This window comes from Eschrichtius robustus, chromosome 16 (genome assembly GCF_028021215.1).
Source record: "Eschrichtius robustus isolate mEscRob2 chromosome 16, mEscRob2.pri, whole genome shotgun sequence".
In the NCBI taxonomy this organism is placed as follows: Eukaryota; Metazoa; Chordata; class Mammalia; order Artiodactyla; family Eschrichtiidae; genus Eschrichtius; species Eschrichtius robustus.
Window position 1 is genome coordinate 85,565,589 of NC_090839.1, and position 17,532 is coordinate 85,583,120.

Genomic DNA, 17,532 nt, shown 5'->3' on the forward strand with positions numbered 1-17,532 from the left:
AAAAGATTAAGCGGGATAAAGGCTGGAGAATTATGGGGGCTGAGGTAAGACAGACGCTGGAGCAGAGAACTGAATCACGTAAGGAGATCCAGCTTTTCCAGCTGCTCGGGGTGAAAGCAGTCGAGGCAAAAGGACAAGCAAATGTGAAGCTCCGAGGAGGGATGCAGCCTCCAGGCCAGCAAGGTCCGTGTGACCGGAGCCCAGGGAGCGAGGCAGCCCATGAAAGGCCATGGGGTCAGGAAGAGAACAGGGTCCATGTCACATGAGACCTTGGTTGGCCGCAGAGAGAGGTGTGGACTTTTAGGTGAGATGGAAGCTTCTGGAAGATTTGGAGTAGGGTCGTGCCATGATCTGCCAGAAGGAACTGGAGGGGGACAGGAGGGACGTGGGGACACAAGTGAGGTGGCTGCTACAAAAACAATGCATCGTATGTGAAACCAGCAGAACTGGGACCTGAAAGCAGCATGCACGTGATACCCCAGGTCACCAGGGAGCAACCCGCCACCCTCCTGCCCAGCCAGAAGCCGGAGACCACAAAGGGGGTACACCCCAGTTCTAACTCAGATATGAGTTACTGGTGAGGAAGAAAAGTGGGGTAACCCCTCCTTCCTTAACAAATAACAATAACAGAAGTAGAAATGACAATTACATCAGAAATACAGAATTCCTTGAAAGAATGGGAATTAAGTTTTCCTTAACAAAGTTCCTGCTTGCTAAGTTTTGAAGGCAGAGGGAAGGCTCGTGACAAATGCACGTCTGCTCTGATTGAACATTCTGTTCTCAGCTCCTGATGCCAAGGAGAGGGAGAGGCCTCCCTGAAAGGCCTGTAAACACCCACCCCAAAGACAAGACCCTGATGCTTCTGAAACATTATTCCTGTAATTTCTTAAGTCATAAAGTAAAGGGCAGTTGTGAAAATTAATGATCATTTAACATTTTTTCAGTTGAGGTCAGTAATTCAGTACTTAGCTCGTTTGGCTTTTCTTAAAGGTGCCTTACTGTATTTAGAAAATATAAAAACCTCAAGCTGTAATTTTGACATTAAGAAAGCCAGCCCACTGTTCCCTTCCTTCCAAGGTTTTTCAGTAAAGGGAATCCTGACAGTTCATTCTCTAAACCCAAATACAATACAATGGCACGTGCGTGTGTGCGCACATGCGTACGTGCTCTTTTTTGCTTCCACCTTGGGAGCTGACTGTGGGGTGCACCCAACACATGGGACTGTGGCTAAAGTCGAGGCATAAACTCTTCGTGTGCCTCAACTCCAAAGACAATATGAGTTTGCTGAAGTCAAATCCCATGTCTTGTAAAGAGCCACTTCCAAGCTTGGCTCCCCACTTGCAAAAAGCGAGACTGGTGGGGTCGGAATTGTGAGACAGGCATAGCCTTGCTTCTCAGTGGCCTGAATTCTGGGACCAACCAACAGCTTTGTTGTCTGAAGGGCAGGGCAGCCACTCCAACACTGAGCAGGAGCCACACTGTCAGGTCCACTTATAGACCAGACTCCAAAGACCCCTCTTCTCAGAAGACGCTCCCAGGATCAGGAGGTGGTGACCTCGGCATCTGACGCTCCCTGATGATGAGAAAGGCAGGAGGTTCTTGGAATTCGGCTCCTGGGACATGAGGGAGGGAGGGAAAGGCAGGGGGCGGGTCTCTGTGCCCTCTGCTGAAAAGGAAAGGGGGTCAGCATCTTTTCTTCATTATGGATCCACTGGCCATCCCTCTAGCACAGCATTTAAAAGCAGTCCTTTAGGGACTTCCCTGATGGCACAGTGATTAACAATCTGCCTGCCAATGCAGGGGACACAGGTTCGATCCCTGGTCCAGGAAGATCCCACATGCCGTGGAGCAACTAACTCTGTGCGCCACAACTACTGAGCCCGCGCACCTAGAGCCCGTGCTCCGCAACAAGAGAAGCCACCGCAATGAGAGGCCTGCACACTGCAAGGAAGAGTAGCCCCCACTAGCCACAACTAGAGAAAGCCCACACGTAGCAACAAAGACCCAACGCAGCCAAAAATAAAATATAAATAAATAAATAAATTTAAAATAAAATAAAATAAAATAAAAGCAGTCCTTTGCCTTCAATTTTTAATGGATGTATCCATTTACTTAGCCATTCCTCCTGCAGAATGAGTATATAAAAACACTTGTGTACCATGCGGACCCCAACTTAAGAACCTCTACTACTAAAAAATGATGAAAATAGAAAATCACTATTTGGCCAACACCATAATAATAATTATGGCAAGCAAGAATCACCAATGGATGCTAAAATTACTGGGTGAAAGTAGGATGAGGAACAGGACGTTTGTCTAGACTCAGATATCTCCCCACGAGATACTTATAAATGAAAAAGGGAGAAATAATTACACAACAGTGGAGAAACCTGGCAGACACCACCTTAATCAAGTGATCAAAGTTAACATCACCAGTATTGATTGATGTACCTCTTAATATGATGCCCTGAGAAAGGTACAACATGCCTTTTACAGTCTCCTTGCTAAAAATGCATAACCTCCATCAAATAATTAGCCAGTACTTTCACAAGTGTTAAGGTCGTGAAAGACAAAGTAAGACTAAGAAATGGCCCCAGATTAAAGGAGACTAAGGAGATATGACAACTTAAATGAAAAATGGGAAAAAAAAAAACCCAGAAAAATGATATCAGTGGGACAGTTGGTAAAATTTGAATAAGGTCTTAGTTTATAGTATTGCATTGTTGTTAATTTCTTGGCTTGGATAATTGTACTATGGTTATAGAAGATATTAATCTTTTTTTTAAGATTTTTTTTGATGTGGACCATTTTTAAAGTCTTTATTGAATTTGTTACAATATTGCTTCTGTTTAATGTTTTGGTTTTTTGGCCGCAAGGCATGTGGGATCTTAGCTCCCCAACCGGGGATCGAACCCGCACCCCCTGCATTGGAAGGCGAAGTCCCAACCACTGGACTGCCAGGGAAGTCCCAGAAGATATTCATTTTAGGGGTATGCTATAGACTCAATATTTGTGTCACCCCACTAAATTCATATGTTAAAACCTAATCCCCAGGGCTTCCCTGGTGGTGCAGTGGTTGAGAATCCGCCTGCTAATGCAGGGAACACGGGTTCAAGCCCTGGTCTGGGAAGATCCCACGTGCCGCGGAGCAACTGGGCCCGTGAGCCACAACTACTGAGCCTGCGCATCTGGAGCCTGTGCCCTGCAACGGGAGGGGCCGCGATAGTGAGAGGCCCGCGCACCGCGATGAAGAGTGCCCCCGCTCCCCGCAACTAGAGAAAGCCCTCGCACAGAAACGAAGACCCAACACAGCCATAAATAAATAAATTAATTAATTAAATAAAGTAGCTATTAATTTAAAAAAAAAAAAAAAAACCTAATCCCCAGTGTAATGATATTTGGAGGTGGGGACTTTGGGAGGTGATTAGGTCATGAGGGTGGAGCCCTCGTGAATGGGATTACTGCCCTTATAAAAGAGACCCCAGGGAACTCCCTCATCTCCTCTGCCATGTGAAGATACATTGAGAAGAGGGCTGTCTTTGAACCAAGAAAAGAGCTCTCTCCAGACAGTGAATCTGCCAGCACCTTGATCTTGGACTTCTCAGCATCCAGAACTGTGAGAAATAAATGTTTGTTGTTTAAGCCACCCAGTCTATGGTGGCTTGATATAGCAGCCCCGACGGACTAAGACAGGGAAGCTGGGTGAATGGAAAAGTTATGCAGAAACTCTGTTTACTATTTTTTGCAACACTTATGTAAATCTAAAATTGTTCCCCAAAAAAAGTTTGGGAAAAAAAAAAAAACACTTGTAGGGACTTCCTTGGTGGTCCAGTGGTTAAGACTCCACGCTCCCAATGCAGGGGGTCCGGGTTCAATCCCTGGTCAGGGAACTAGATCCCACATGCATGCCACAACTGAGGAGCCCACAAGCTGCAACTAAGGAGCCTGTCTGCCGCAACTAAGAACCAGTGCAACCAAATAAATAAATAAATATTTTTTAAAAAACACTTGTAAAAGTATTAAAATATATATAATGATGCAATTGAAGCATGGTCTGGAATGGCTAAACTAGGAAACCACTTAAATATCCATCAATTGAGGACATGGGAAATAAATGATGATACTTTTCTACAGTGGAATACTACACAGCTGTTAAAAATGAGGTGGCTCTATGGGAATATATTTCAAAATATTTTTCTGGGGGAAAAGCAAGTTGTAGAACAAAATAACATCATTTAGTATTTGTTTAAGAAGATACATTTATAATCAGGGACATAGAGAAGAGACTGGTGGTTGCCAAGGTTGGTGGGGAGGGGATTGGGAGTTTGGGATTAGCAGATGCAAACTGGTATATATAGAATGGATAAACAACAAGGTCCTACTGTATAGCACAGGGAACTATATTCAATATCCTGTGATAAACCATAATGGAAAAGAATATGAAAAGAATGTATATATATGTATAACTGAGTCACTTTGCTGTACAGCAGTAATTAACACAACATTGTAATTCAACTATACTTCAATAAAACATAAATTAAAAAAAGAAAAAGAAAATATATTTACATATATACATATAAGTGGAGAAAAAAGTCTGGAATGACATATTAATAATGGGATTATGGAGGTGGCATTGGGAGAGGAAGAATGGTCATTTTTTACCTTATTCAGTTATTACCGAATGTTTGAACTTTTTCTGCAGTGAGTATATATAACTATCTTCATAATAAAATCAAACAATAATAATTCTGGCCCAGGACCAGACTCTCTGCCACATTTGTGGGTCCCACTAATTCATGCTGCAGGCTGATTCTGGTGTCAGCTCCACGGTGAGCCCTATAGGGGGCAGCACTACGTGGGCACAGGCCCTGACTCATGGGCTCATTCTCCATCTCTGGTGATGAAAACACATCCAACTCATGATGACCCTCTGATGGTTAATTTTATGTGTCAACTTGGTTGAGCGACAGTACCCAGATATTTGGTCAAATGCAAATGGATGTTGCCATGGAAGTATTTCTTTAGATGAGATTAATATCGAGGTGGTAAACTTTGAGTAAAGCAGATTATCCTCCATAATGTGGTGGGCCTCATCCAATCAGGTGAAGGCTTTCAGAAAAAGACTGACTTCCCCTGAGGAAGAGTACATTCTGTCAGCTGATTGCCTTCTGATTCCTTCTGCGACATCAGTTCTTCTCTGGGTCTCCGGCCCATTAGCCTATCCTGCAGCTTTTGGATGCACCAACCTCTACCACCACATGAGCCAATTCCTTAAAAATCTCTCCATCTCCTATATATATATATCCAACACACACACACACACACACACACACTTATTCTATTGGTTCTGTTTCTCTGGAGAACCTTGCCTAAGACAGACCTCATGCAGTAAGTCCTTTCAGCGGAGGGCACAAAGAGCTCTCTTAACACAGAAGGGAAAGGGATTTGGAGTTTGAGGAGGGTGGTCCCAGGCAGAGATGAGGAAGGGTCTTTGAGGCAGACACGCAGGGCTGGAGAGGTTTGGGGGTGAGGGCATAAGGGAAGCCAGGCCCTGGAGCTGCAGCAGGGCCTGGAGGGGGAGAGGACAACGAGGCACTGCAAGGTGGGGTCTCAGAGACCCAGAAGGTCTGGTCATTCATTCAGAGCTCTACCCGTGAATGCCCAGGAGCTGCTGAGGGCTGGGAGAGGAAGGCACTGGCGAGAGGAGCAAGACTGTGAAAGGGACCGGGCTTGAGGTGGGCGGGGCTGTGGGGGCGGGCCTATGAGGGGGCAGGGCTTGAGAGGGGGCGGGCCTATGAGGGGGCGGGTCTTGAGAGGCGGGGCTTGTGGGTGGTGTGTGAGGGGGCCTCACCTGGCCCTTCTGCTCATCAAATACCCACTGGATTGTGAGGACTCTTCCGTGTGGGGAGCACGTCCCTTTCATCTTTGTGCACGCACACCCCCCATGCCCCGTACACAAAAGATGCTCTGTAAATGCGTGTCTGACTCTGTTTCCGAGAGTCAACCCCCCATCCCAGCAGCTGTGCGAGGGTTGGATTCATCCAAGGGAACAGAAAGGCAAGGCAGAGCTGGTCAGCCCCGCGGCCTTTACCTCACGAGGTTGGCGCAGGGCCCGGGCCACCGGCAGCTCTGGTACACGCGCTGGACCACTGTCTCTGAGCCGTTCTGCACCTGGCAGGACACCGTCCGTGTCACCGTGTGATGGCACCAGTGCCTGTGGGGAGAGCAACAGTCAGGTCAGTCCTGCCTGTTCCTGAGGTGCCGACTGTGGATCAAAAGGCCGTGCGGGCCGAGGAGGGGCCCCTCCACAAGCCTGAAGGACGGTGCTCCTGGGTAAGGGGCCCACTGAGACCCTGCGTACCGGTCTAAGGGGAAGGGAGAGTACCCACACCCCCAGCCATCAAGCCCCAGCATCATTTCAGTCTTCAAACACTCCGTGCAAAATCAGTGATAAAGGCTGTCCCCCTGCCAGGAAATCCCACTCTGGAGGGGAAGACGCTCGGCGAGATGAAGAGAACACACGGGAACACCGGGTCACAGGAACAAGCACAGGATGAGCACAGGGAGCTATGGGGACCCAGCAGGGCCCCCAACCCAGGTCCTAAGAAAGGCCGATCAGCTGAGAGCTGAAAGGTCAGAGTCAGCAGACCCAAAGTGTGGGGGCAATGAGGGGGGGACAGTTCACAGAGGAGAGAGCAGGGTGAGCAAGGGCACATTGGTGAGACGGACTGCAGCCGCCCAGGGACCAGCATCCTGAAGGCTGGAGGAAGGGGAGTAGCCAGGAGAAAGGAAGAGGCGGGGAACCTGCCAGAGGTGGGTCTTATGACATTGGTGGGGAGCCACTGAAGGACTGGGGGGTGGGTGCGGTGGGGAATGACTCAGATGGGTCTGATTTTAGAAAAGCCCCTCTGGTGCAGTGTGTAAGAGCTGAGGAGGCCTGAGCTGGGGCCTGCAGCGGGGAAGAGGGGACATGTGCAAACAATATGGTGATTGGATCAAGATGGCAGACACCTCCCCCTCCCATCTCCAGATCCTAGATATTGAAAATCTAAAAATAAGTCCCCACTGTGACATCGGCAAGATGGTGGGAGAGGAGGTCCCTTACTCTGTACCCTTCAGTAGCAATAATTTGGCAGCCATTCTCAAACAAAAATGCCTTTGTGGGAGCTTTGGTATTTTTGCAAACTATCTGATAAGGATTGATATCCAAAATATATAAGGAACTCATAAAACTCAATAGCAAAAAAATAATAATAATAATCCAATAAAAATGGCCAAAAAATCTGAATAGACATTTTTCCAAAGAATACATCTAGATGGCCGACAGGTATATGAAAAGGTGCTCAACATCACTAATCATCAGGGAAATGCAAATCAAAATAAGATATCACCTCACACTTGTTAGGATGGCTATTATCAAAAAGACATGAGACAACAAGAGTTGCTGAAGGTGTGGAGAAAAGGGAACCCTGGTACAATGTTGGTAAGAATGTAAATTGGTGCAGTCATTATGGTAGGTTCCTCAAAAAATTAAAAATAGAACTACCATATGATCCAGGAATCTCACTTCTGGGTATCTATCCAAAGGAAACAAACTCAGTATCCCGAAGAGATATCTGCACCTCCACGTTCATTGCAGCATTATTCACAACAGCCAAGATGGAAACAACCTAAGTGTCCATCTACAGATAAATGGATAAAGAAAATGTAATGTATATATACAATGGAATACAATTATTCAACCACAAAAAAGAAGGTAATCCTACCATTTGTGACAACATGGATGAACCTAGAGGACATTATGCTCAGTGAGTAAGTCAGACAGAGAAAGACAAATCTGTATGATCTCACTTATAAGTAGAGTCTGAAAATGTCAAACTCATAGAACCAGAGAGTAGAATAGTGGTTGCCAGGGGAGGGGGAATGGGAGAGATGGGGAGATGTTGGTCAAAGGATACAAACTTCCAGTTATAAGATGAATAAGTTCTGGGGATCTAATGTACAGATTAGATCTGTACATAGTGATTAGAGTTCATAATACCATATTGTATACTTGAAATTTGCTAAGAGAATAGATCTTCAGTGTTCTTACCACACACATAAAAAAGGTGGCTATGTGAGATGATAGATGTGTTAATAATCCATGGTAATCATTTCACGATGTATATGCAATTAAATCATCATGTTTTAAACCAAAAAAATCAAGTTGTACCACCTGAATAAACACTTCTTAAATTTGTCAATCGGAGCTCAATAAAGCAGAAAATACAAATAAATAAAAATAAGTCCCTAACAGCATTGGAAAACAAAAAGCAGTGGGCCAGATATTTTGAGGAATCCTTGAGAGACTAAAAGCACATGGGAATAAGTTGAAGGAGGAAGCACAGTCCAAAACACGCGGGGAAGACTGGGGCTCAAGGTGGGTGCAACATAGGAGCAGCAGAGGTGACTGTCAAAGGACCATGGTAGAAGGAGCCAGACGGGTAGGACCAGGATCCCTATCCCTGCTGGTGTCAAGAATCAGGCATTGAACTCACTTGTTTTGTGGCAGGTGTGGTCAGAATGGGTGCCTCAAAGGCTGATGACCTCCAGAAGGAACAGGGACCCTCTCAAGGTCAGACAACTGAATTCTTGCACATTCTTTATCCTATACCACCAACCCTCCAAGAGGCAAAGCAGCAGTGAACAGAGAAACAGAGACAAGCTAATGGAAAACCCCAAATGCCAAGAATTTCAAATTATTTCAGAAAAAAGGCCAATAACCTGAAAGAAAGGCACTAACTCAACAGATAATAAATCACACTTCAAGAAAAAACAATTAACGAAGCAAATAATGGAGACAGTTTTTTCAAGCACAATTAAAGTCCTTAAAGAGATAGAATTTTTCACTCATAAGAAATATTATGAAATCAAAAAATTAGATATGTCAGAAATGAAATGTATGACTGTGAAAATAAAAAGGCTCAACAGATGGGCTGAAAACACAGAACAGACAAAGCTAAGGAACGAGCTGATGAGCTGGAAATCTGAGCCGTGAACTTTCCAAGGATATACTGCAAAGGGACATAAGAGATGGAAAATGTGTGAGAAAAGGTGAGGTACCTGGAGGACAGACCAAATTCCAGCATACATGGAATTTGTAGCCCCGGAAGGGGAGATCAGAGAGAGCACAGGGAAGTATAGACTTGAAGCAATAAAAGAGAATATTTCCCAGAGCTGAAGAAAGACATGGATTCTTTTGTGTGTGTGTGAATAATGTTTATTTTTTATTTTTTGATTGAGATATAGTTGATTTACAATGTTTCAGGTGTATAGCAAAGTGATTCAGTTATATATACATATTCTTTTTCAGATTCTCTTCCATTATATGTTATTACAAGATACTGAGTATAGTTCCCTGTGCTATACACTAGGTCCTTGTTGTTTATCTATTTTATATATTGTAGTGTGTATCTATTAATCCCAGATTCCTAATTTATCCCTCCCCCCACCTTTCCCCTTTGGCAACCGTAAGTTTGTTTTCTACGTCTGTCAGTCTATTTCTGTTTTGTAAGTAAGTTCATTTGTATCATGTTTTTAGATTCCACACATAAGTGATATCCTATGATATTTGTAAAAGACATGAATTCTTAATTCAAAAGGGCCCACTGAGTGCTAAGCAAGATGAACAAAGAGACATATTTCGGTGAAATTTCAGAACACTCAGAATGAAGAGAAAATACTAAACACTGAAGAAAGAAAAGAAAAAACAAATCACCTACAATAAACTGAAATTAGATTTCTTATGAGCTATATCAGAATCAAGAATATAGTGACACAACTGCTTTAAAGTTTTGAGGGGAAATATTTAGAACCCAGAATTCTATACCTGAACAAACTCTTCTTCAAAGGTGAAGGCAAAATAAAGACATTTTCAGATGCACAAGAACTCAGAAAGTTTACCAGTCACCTTTTCTGAAAGAATTACTAGAGGATGTATTCCAACAAACTAACGGACATAGGAGAGCGTAGGAGGAATATATTAAATATGAGGAGCAGTTACAAACAAAGAAACAATAATAAGATTTAAAAACAGCCTAGATCTAAAATCCAAGGTGATCTCAATATGGACAATGGCAAAGAAGGGGCAGAAGGAACTAATATTTGCTGAGATTTTTGTCTTGTTTAAGGAAAGGCTATAGAAACTGTGCAACGTTAAGTGCAGTAGATAAATATGCAATTAAGTTTTTAAAATTTTTTAAATTTTAAGATAAATACTAGGAAGCATAGGAAGAGGACATAAAACTGGCAAACCATGAGAGAAAGAAGTAAAACAAAGAAAATTTGATTAACCCAACAGAATGCTAGAAAAGCAAGAAAGTAGCAACAGAAAACACAATAATTAGAAGACAATGGAATTAGAAAGGAGAAGAAAGGAATTAACAAAGATGGAAGCAGAAATTAATGAAATAGGGCTTCCCTGGCGGTGCAGTGGTTAAGAATCCACCCCTCAACGCAGGGGACACGGGTTCGCTCCCTGGTGGGGGAAGATCCCACATGCTGTGGAGCAACTAAGCCTGTGCACCACAACTTCTGAGCCTGTGCTCTAAAGCCCTCAAGCCACAACTACTGAGCCCACGTGCTGCAACTACTGAAGCCCACGCACCTAGAGCCCGTGCTCCGCAACCAGAGAAGCCACCGCAATGAGAAGCCCGCGCACCGCAAGGAAGAGTAGCCCCCTCTCGCCACAACTAGAGAAAGCCCGCGCGCAGCAACAAAGACACAACGCAGCCAAAAATAAATAAAATTAAAAAAAAAAAAGAAATTAATGAAATAGATTACTTTCAAAAGTGAATCAACAAAATCAAACACAGGTTTAAAAAAATCAAATAGACAAAACCTAGACAATTTTTAATGAGAAACAAACAAAAGACATAAGAAGACATTAAGAGCAAGAAAAAAATCCGTATAGAGATTAGAAATTGTAAATAAATATTATGTCTGATCTTATATCAACATTTTTCAAAATCTTGACAATTGGACAATTTTCTAGGAACATATATTGGCACAGTCAAAACTACCATGAAAGAACATGAAAAAGTAATCAAAAGTTGATCCCTCTCCCCAAAGGCATCAGGAGACCTGGTTCTGCCACCAGTCTGCTGTGTGACTTGAGCAAAGTGATGTTCCCTCTCTGAGCCTCAGTTAAATGAAAAAAATTCTACCTCTCAAGGTTATTGTGAGGACTAAATGAGCAGATCCATGTGGCACTACCTGCCCCAAGGTGTCATGATTGATTAGCTGGCTACTGAAACCCCACCATGTTCATACAAGTGTAAGAACTGTCCTTCCTATTTTGCAGATGGGAAAAGAAGTACTGAGAGATGAAACCTCACTGACCATGGCTCAAATCAGAGGCCGAGCCGGGAAGGGAATCCAGCCTTCCTGCCCAGGCGGCCAGTAGGGTCCCACCTGTACAGTGCAAACCACTGCCTCTGCTAGTTACTCAGGGAAACTGGGCCTGGACCCCTCCTCTATCTCTACCAGGGAGCTTCAGCAGCACCTCGGGCATTCAGCATGAGTCTCTTCGGGATGAACTGCTGTCCAATCCAAGGACAATGCTCCACCCTGAGATCTGCCCCTGGCGATCTGGAACAGACAGAGTCCAGCCACTTCTGGGTCACGGCTTTCTATAGGGAAATGAGCTATGAATTGGAAAACATTTTTAAATGCCTTGATTCATCATCTCCAGACATTTGATCTTTTAATGGGCTCTAAATGGCTTCCCAAAATTAAAACCTGGCCAAAAACAACGAAGAAGGCAGGCAGAGACAAGTAAAGAGGGCTCCGGGCCTTTTCAGATGGAATTCTAAACCCCATTCATCTCCAGGCACCCGCAGTTCCGGGGAATCTCGGTGTCAGGCACTCTGCTCCCATATGGGGTCCCCCTTAGGATCCCCGTCTCCTGAGTATCATATCTATGTCTCCTGTTTTGTGGGTGGCATCACACCACCGCCCACCACCACCCCCACCCCTGACCATGGTGGTGCACAGTGATGGGTGAACAAGGCTGTAAGGGCTACGGGATGACTCCGCCCACAGACAGGCTTGGCAGGAGAAGTACGTCCCTTCTGTGACCCTGCTGGAAGGACTGGCCCAGGGGCAGAGATTCTGGGAGTGGCAGGGCTGGTCTTCAAGCTGCCTAAGAAGTAAGGGTGGCCTCAGCAGCCTTCATCAGGATGGGGCAGGACTGGCTTCATCAGGATGGGGCAGGACTGGGGGCATCATCTCAGCGACATCCCTTCATCATCTCCCCCCCGCCCTCCTCAGCTGAGCTCTCGTGGAGGGTCCAGGATGGGAAACTCACTCCCAGCCTTGGGGACGGATCTGCTCCCCTCCAGGTCCGTTTCCTTATGAGGAGAGGCCCGCTCCCTGATGGGGAAGAGCAACTGACTTGGCCCTGCTCCACCAGGCCTGGGGGCTGCTCCTACAGCAGCTTTTGCCACGCTACGTGTCTGGCTCTGTGGCTTGGCCAAGCCATGAAATCCTTAATTTAGAGTCCTTTGGGAAAACAAGTGCTAAGTGCTTTCAGGAAATCATGTCATGATGGAATGGAGGGGTCTTCAGGACACCGCCAGCCCATGCCCACCTCTGAACATAACTAAGCAACCCATCTATTTCAGCCGGGGGATGCCACCACATCAGCCCTTCTCCCCTTAACCCTGGGACCCCCTCCCGCACCGGCCCATGAGCCCCAGTTCTATCTGAGCTTTGCTTTGGGACCTGATCTCACCTTCCCCTCCACCCCCAGGACCCTGAGCCTGAACCAAGCCTGAGGGCTTTGACAGTGATCTCCCTCCCCACGAGGACCACCCAGTCTGCCCCCATGTCACTGTCCCATGCTCTGCTCCACCCCAATGTGGCATCACCTCAAAGCTTCCCTTGAACCCCAACATATGTGCCCCACTTGCATGGACACACATCCTCATAGCCCATGGAACACCTCAGGACACACCATTTCAATCCGTCCACTACGGAGACCATCGCTATCCAACCCCTTCTCGCTCCATCTTGGTGACCAGCACCACTAAGTTCCCGGTCCCCTGACCCAGAACCCCCAGGGGCAAATCGCCACAGAACCCACATTTTCCCTCCCTTACTCTCCACAGCTGATCAGCACCCACGTCAGGCAAGTTCTGCCTGCATCCCAGCCCTGGTCCCGTAGTCCTGATTCCCACAGCCAGGCCCCTGCTGGTAGGCCAGCATCCGCCCTGTTTCCCTGCAGTCTCCTCGAGGTGCCACCAGAGGGCGCTCCCTAAACCACAAATCTGGCCCTGTCACCTGGCCTCTGGAAACCCTTTCCTAGCTCCCCATCCTCCACGGTTCCCCCCCACCTCCCTGTTGTCACCTCCCACCAAGCTCCATCTTGCCATTTACCCTGTCACTTTGTCCTCCCTGGCATGCCATCCCCCCTTCTTTCACTCAGCCAACTCTTACTCTACCCATCTCCATTCAGGCTCTGTCCCCTCCTGGAAGCCCTCCCTGACTCCCTGACCCCCTGCCCTCCCTGTATGCCTCTATCTTAACCCTCATCACACCTGAAGACCACAAGCTCCGGAGGACAGCAGGCTCAGGGCAGGCCCCATAAAGGTGTGCTCATCTGACCCCAAGCCCCACATCCCAGAGGGACCTTTTCCCATCCACATTCACTCACTCTCTTACCAAAAACTGCTTCTCGGGCTCAGCACCGTGGGGTTTGCTCCTGTGGCTGCAGCCACCACCTCAAGGTTGGGGGTGTCCTGTGTCAGGCCCCTCTCCACCTGGCCCTCACTGTTCTATTACCTGACCACACCTGCCTGACCCTTACAGAGGCCAATTCCAGGGGGGTTGCCTGCCAGCTTGGCTCAAGAAACTCTGTGAGAACTGAGGTTTGCAACCTAAAGGCCATGGCCAAGTGGATAGGCAATTCGGATGACGCTGAGGCCACACCCATGACAAAGAGCCCACAGGGCCTGGGCTGGTCCCCTGAGAGATGCAGGCAGAGGAGCCAGCTCCCAGCCCCTTCCAGGGACGGGAAGAACAACTCTGGCGCAAATAGAATCAGCCTGCCGGGACTCTTACCATACAGAGACCCTCTTCTGCGGGCAGAGTCAGGCCCGGTACCCCAAGACCCGTTTTATGGTTGGCAAAGCAGTTTCACATACTGTTATAGGCTGAATTGTGTCCCCCTCACACACAAATTCATACATTGAAGCCCTAACCCCAATTACCTCAAAATCTGACTGTATTTGGAGATAGGGTCTTTAAAGAGATAATTACATTAAAGTGAGGGCCTTAGGGTGGGTTCTAATCCAATAGGACTGGTGTCATAAGAAGAGGAAGTTTGGATTCGAATGTGAACACAGGGAGAAGGTGGCCACCTGAGAGGCCTCAGGAGAAAGCACCCCTGTCAGCACCTTGATCTTGGACTTCCAGCCTCCAGAACTTTAAGGAAATTAACTTCTGTTGTTTCAGCTGCCCCCTGTGTGGTACTTTGTTATGGCTGCCCTAGTCAACTCACACACATACGTGACCTTGTTTAATCTTCTCAACAAGTGTCAGGTAGGAATTCTACAAAGAAGGAACCCCAGACTGCAGGGGAGACTCGAGGTCACACAGTGATAAGTGATCAGTTTAGGTTCTTTTCTTTTTTTTTTTTTTTTGAATTGAAGTATAACTGACCTACAACACTATGTTAGTTCCAGGTGTACAACATGGTGGTTCAATATTTCTATACATCACAAAATGATCACCACGATAAGTCTAGTTACCATCTGTCACCATACAAAGTTTTTACGATATCATTGACTGTATTCCCCATGCTGTACATTTTATCCCTGAGATTCGTTTATCTTGTACCTGGAAGTTTATACCTTTTATCTTAGGTCTTGAAGATCAGCCTTCTAATTCCAAACCCCAGGCTGTATCCACCTTGCCAGTGAGGACAGCAGAGAGTTAGACAGCAAATACAGCATCCCCTGGCAGGCCCTTACGAGCCGTGTCCCTCAGGGGACCACCTCACATGCAAAACAGCAAGCAGAGGGGACGGCCCCCACCTCATGTGTGAAACCACTGGGACAACTGTTGAGGGCAGTTCAGGCCACAGCAGGGCTCATAGGGTGGGCTCCGAGCCGGTCCTGTCCCCTGCCCCCTCTTCCCTGCGGTTACCTAAGTCAGACCTCCATTCAGCCTCACACAATCCTGGGTGGTCAGAACGGCTGTTATGCCAGTTTTCCAGGTAAGGAAACCGAGGCACATCCAAGGCCACCCAACAAGTCAACAGACAGCCCAGATTCGAGCCGAGCCCTTAGCCACCTGGCTACCCTGCCGAATTGACTTAGAGCTCACCCTGAGTGCGTGGGTCTTGGCATACGGCGGTCTGTCCACCTGGGGCCGTGCTGCCAGGAGAGGGCCGTGCCACAGACCATGATGAAGGCAGCGGGGCTGCTGAGAGAAACTGCGGAAGACCAGGAGCTGGCAGGTGCAGGGCCTGGGTCTTGGGAGGGGGTCAGGATCCAAGCTAGATCTCCCCAGCCCAGAGCAAGGAGCCAAATCTAACAAGATGAAACATGACCAGGCAAATGTGGAGTCCTGCACTGCAGCCCCAAAACCCAGCGGACAAGCCCCAGATGGGGCGCAGTGGTTCTCGCCAACAATAAGTTCACTGTGACTCAGAGGTGTGTGCAGCCTCCAGAAAGCAAAGGCAATCTCAGGCCGTCTTAATAGCAGAATAACGTCGAGAACATCCCTGCTCGCCTCTGCACTGGCCCACAGATGGTGGACCCTGGGCTGTGCCACCCAGATCCCCCTCAATGAAGGGTCTTTGGACCTCAGCTGCCCAGAACCACCTCGCCCAAGGCTCGGCTCTTCCTGGGGCCCCGTCCAGTGTCCGGTCCCTGCACAAGATGAAAGGCTCAGTCATATGGACCTCAGGACAACTCGAAGGGCCATTGTAGGTGCAGGGCCCCCAGGAGGTCAATGGTAGTTGTCACTGGGTCCACATCAAAGCTCAACTTCTCCTTCTAACTCCTGCTTCTGCCCCTCCCTTCCACGGGCATCAATCTTAAGAGGCGCCCCCCATACACGTCCTCCCTCTTGGACCGCATCTCGGAATCTGCTTCCTGGAGACTCCACCTGGTGTCTGCCATGAGCCCCAACAGGAAAAGGAACAAACTGAGACCAGTGCGCTGGGAGGAGAGGGCTGCGACCGCTGTCCTCTGAGCAGGAGACACCAGGGCTGGGAGGAGGGGAAGGTTGGCTTGCAGAGCAGTGAGTGTCCATGGGAGGAGGACAGGTCAGAAGCCCAAGATTTGGTGACGTGGAGGGGAAGGCCCCATGCCCCTCGGGTCCACATCTGCCCTCTCCAGCAGTGGAGGCCTGTCGACAATGCAGCGTTCAGATATACTGAGTAGAAATAAGCTGAGGGCCCTGGTGGCGGGAGGCAGCTCTGGGAGGCCAGCTTTCCCCCGCGCCAAGATAAATGCAGGGGAGCTAGACAACACTTGCTTGTGGGGCCGCAGAGGGCCTGGAGTCGGGTCAGAACACGACATCCACCAGAAGGCAGACTTCCACTCAGGCTGGGGAGGTACCTGCTTCCGGAGGGTGGGCCGTGGGTGCGATGAGCTGCCCACACGTTTGTAGTGGGCGCCCCGTCCTGGGAGGGGAATGGTGAGCAGAGGCAGGACACCCACTCGCTGGATGGAGGGTGAAGATACACAATTGACCCTCAAAGAGCAAGGAGACTCACCCTATTGGAAAAGAGGAGGTAAGACATGGAAGATTTTTGGGTTCTTTTGGCTGCGCTGTGCGGCTCGCGGGATCTTAGTTCCCCGACTAGGGACTGAACCCAGGCCGCCGCAGTGAAAGCGCTGAGTCCTAACCACTGGACCGCTAGGGAATTCCCAAGACTCGGAAGATTTTTAAATGAGAGGGGAACCCGGTCAGTGGGGTTCCAGGAGGACCCTCTGGTGGCAGGGGGTAGGGCAGAGGCTGAGCCCATTTGGGATAAACGGGCACAGACCGTGAAGGGACCAGCCGAGGCCCCGCGGAAGCCCCCTGAAATGGTCTTTACCACCTGGATCCAAACGGGGCCAACGCATGGACCACTACGCGGTGTCTCCCAACAAAGTAAGCATCTCTACGGCTGATGTTGCTCTCCATCTCTCATCTCTCATCCACCTAAACCACTGTCCGGAGTTAGGGTTTTGTTTATGTAAGGATAACTGGCTGTATGTTACACTAAGGCCTGATGGGTTTTCAGGGCACAAAAACCAGTAGGAGTGTTTGGATAAGCAGATCAATTTGCCTGTATCTCCTGACAGTCGTTTTTACTGGAACGGTACGTTTCAAGGCAACACTGGGGAGGAATTTAAGTACATTTAAGGTCACTGACTTTTAGAGGTACAGGATGTTGATCCGAAAGCCCCGCGGCAACTGACCAAACGTTTCTGTAAAAAAGGAGGGCGATGGCACAGACTCCAGGGTCCCGCACGCACGGAGGCTTGGAGGGCAAATG

General features: G+C 47.8%; 1 protein-coding gene across 2 annotated transcripts in view; it reads right to left on the reverse strand.

The window, feature by feature from the left end:
• COL26A1 (collagen type XXVI alpha 1 chain) overlaps nt 1–17,532 on the reverse strand; it is a 170,236-nt gene that overhangs the window by 120,700 nt on the left and 32,004 nt on the right. For both annotated transcript variants that reach the window (XM_068524591.1, XM_068524592.1), the window contains exon 2: nt 6,091–6,213. In XM_068524591.1, coding sequence (XP_068380692.1) covers nt 6,091–6,213 — 123 coding nt within the window. The remainder of the gene's footprint in view (nt 1–6,090; nt 6,214–17,532) is intronic.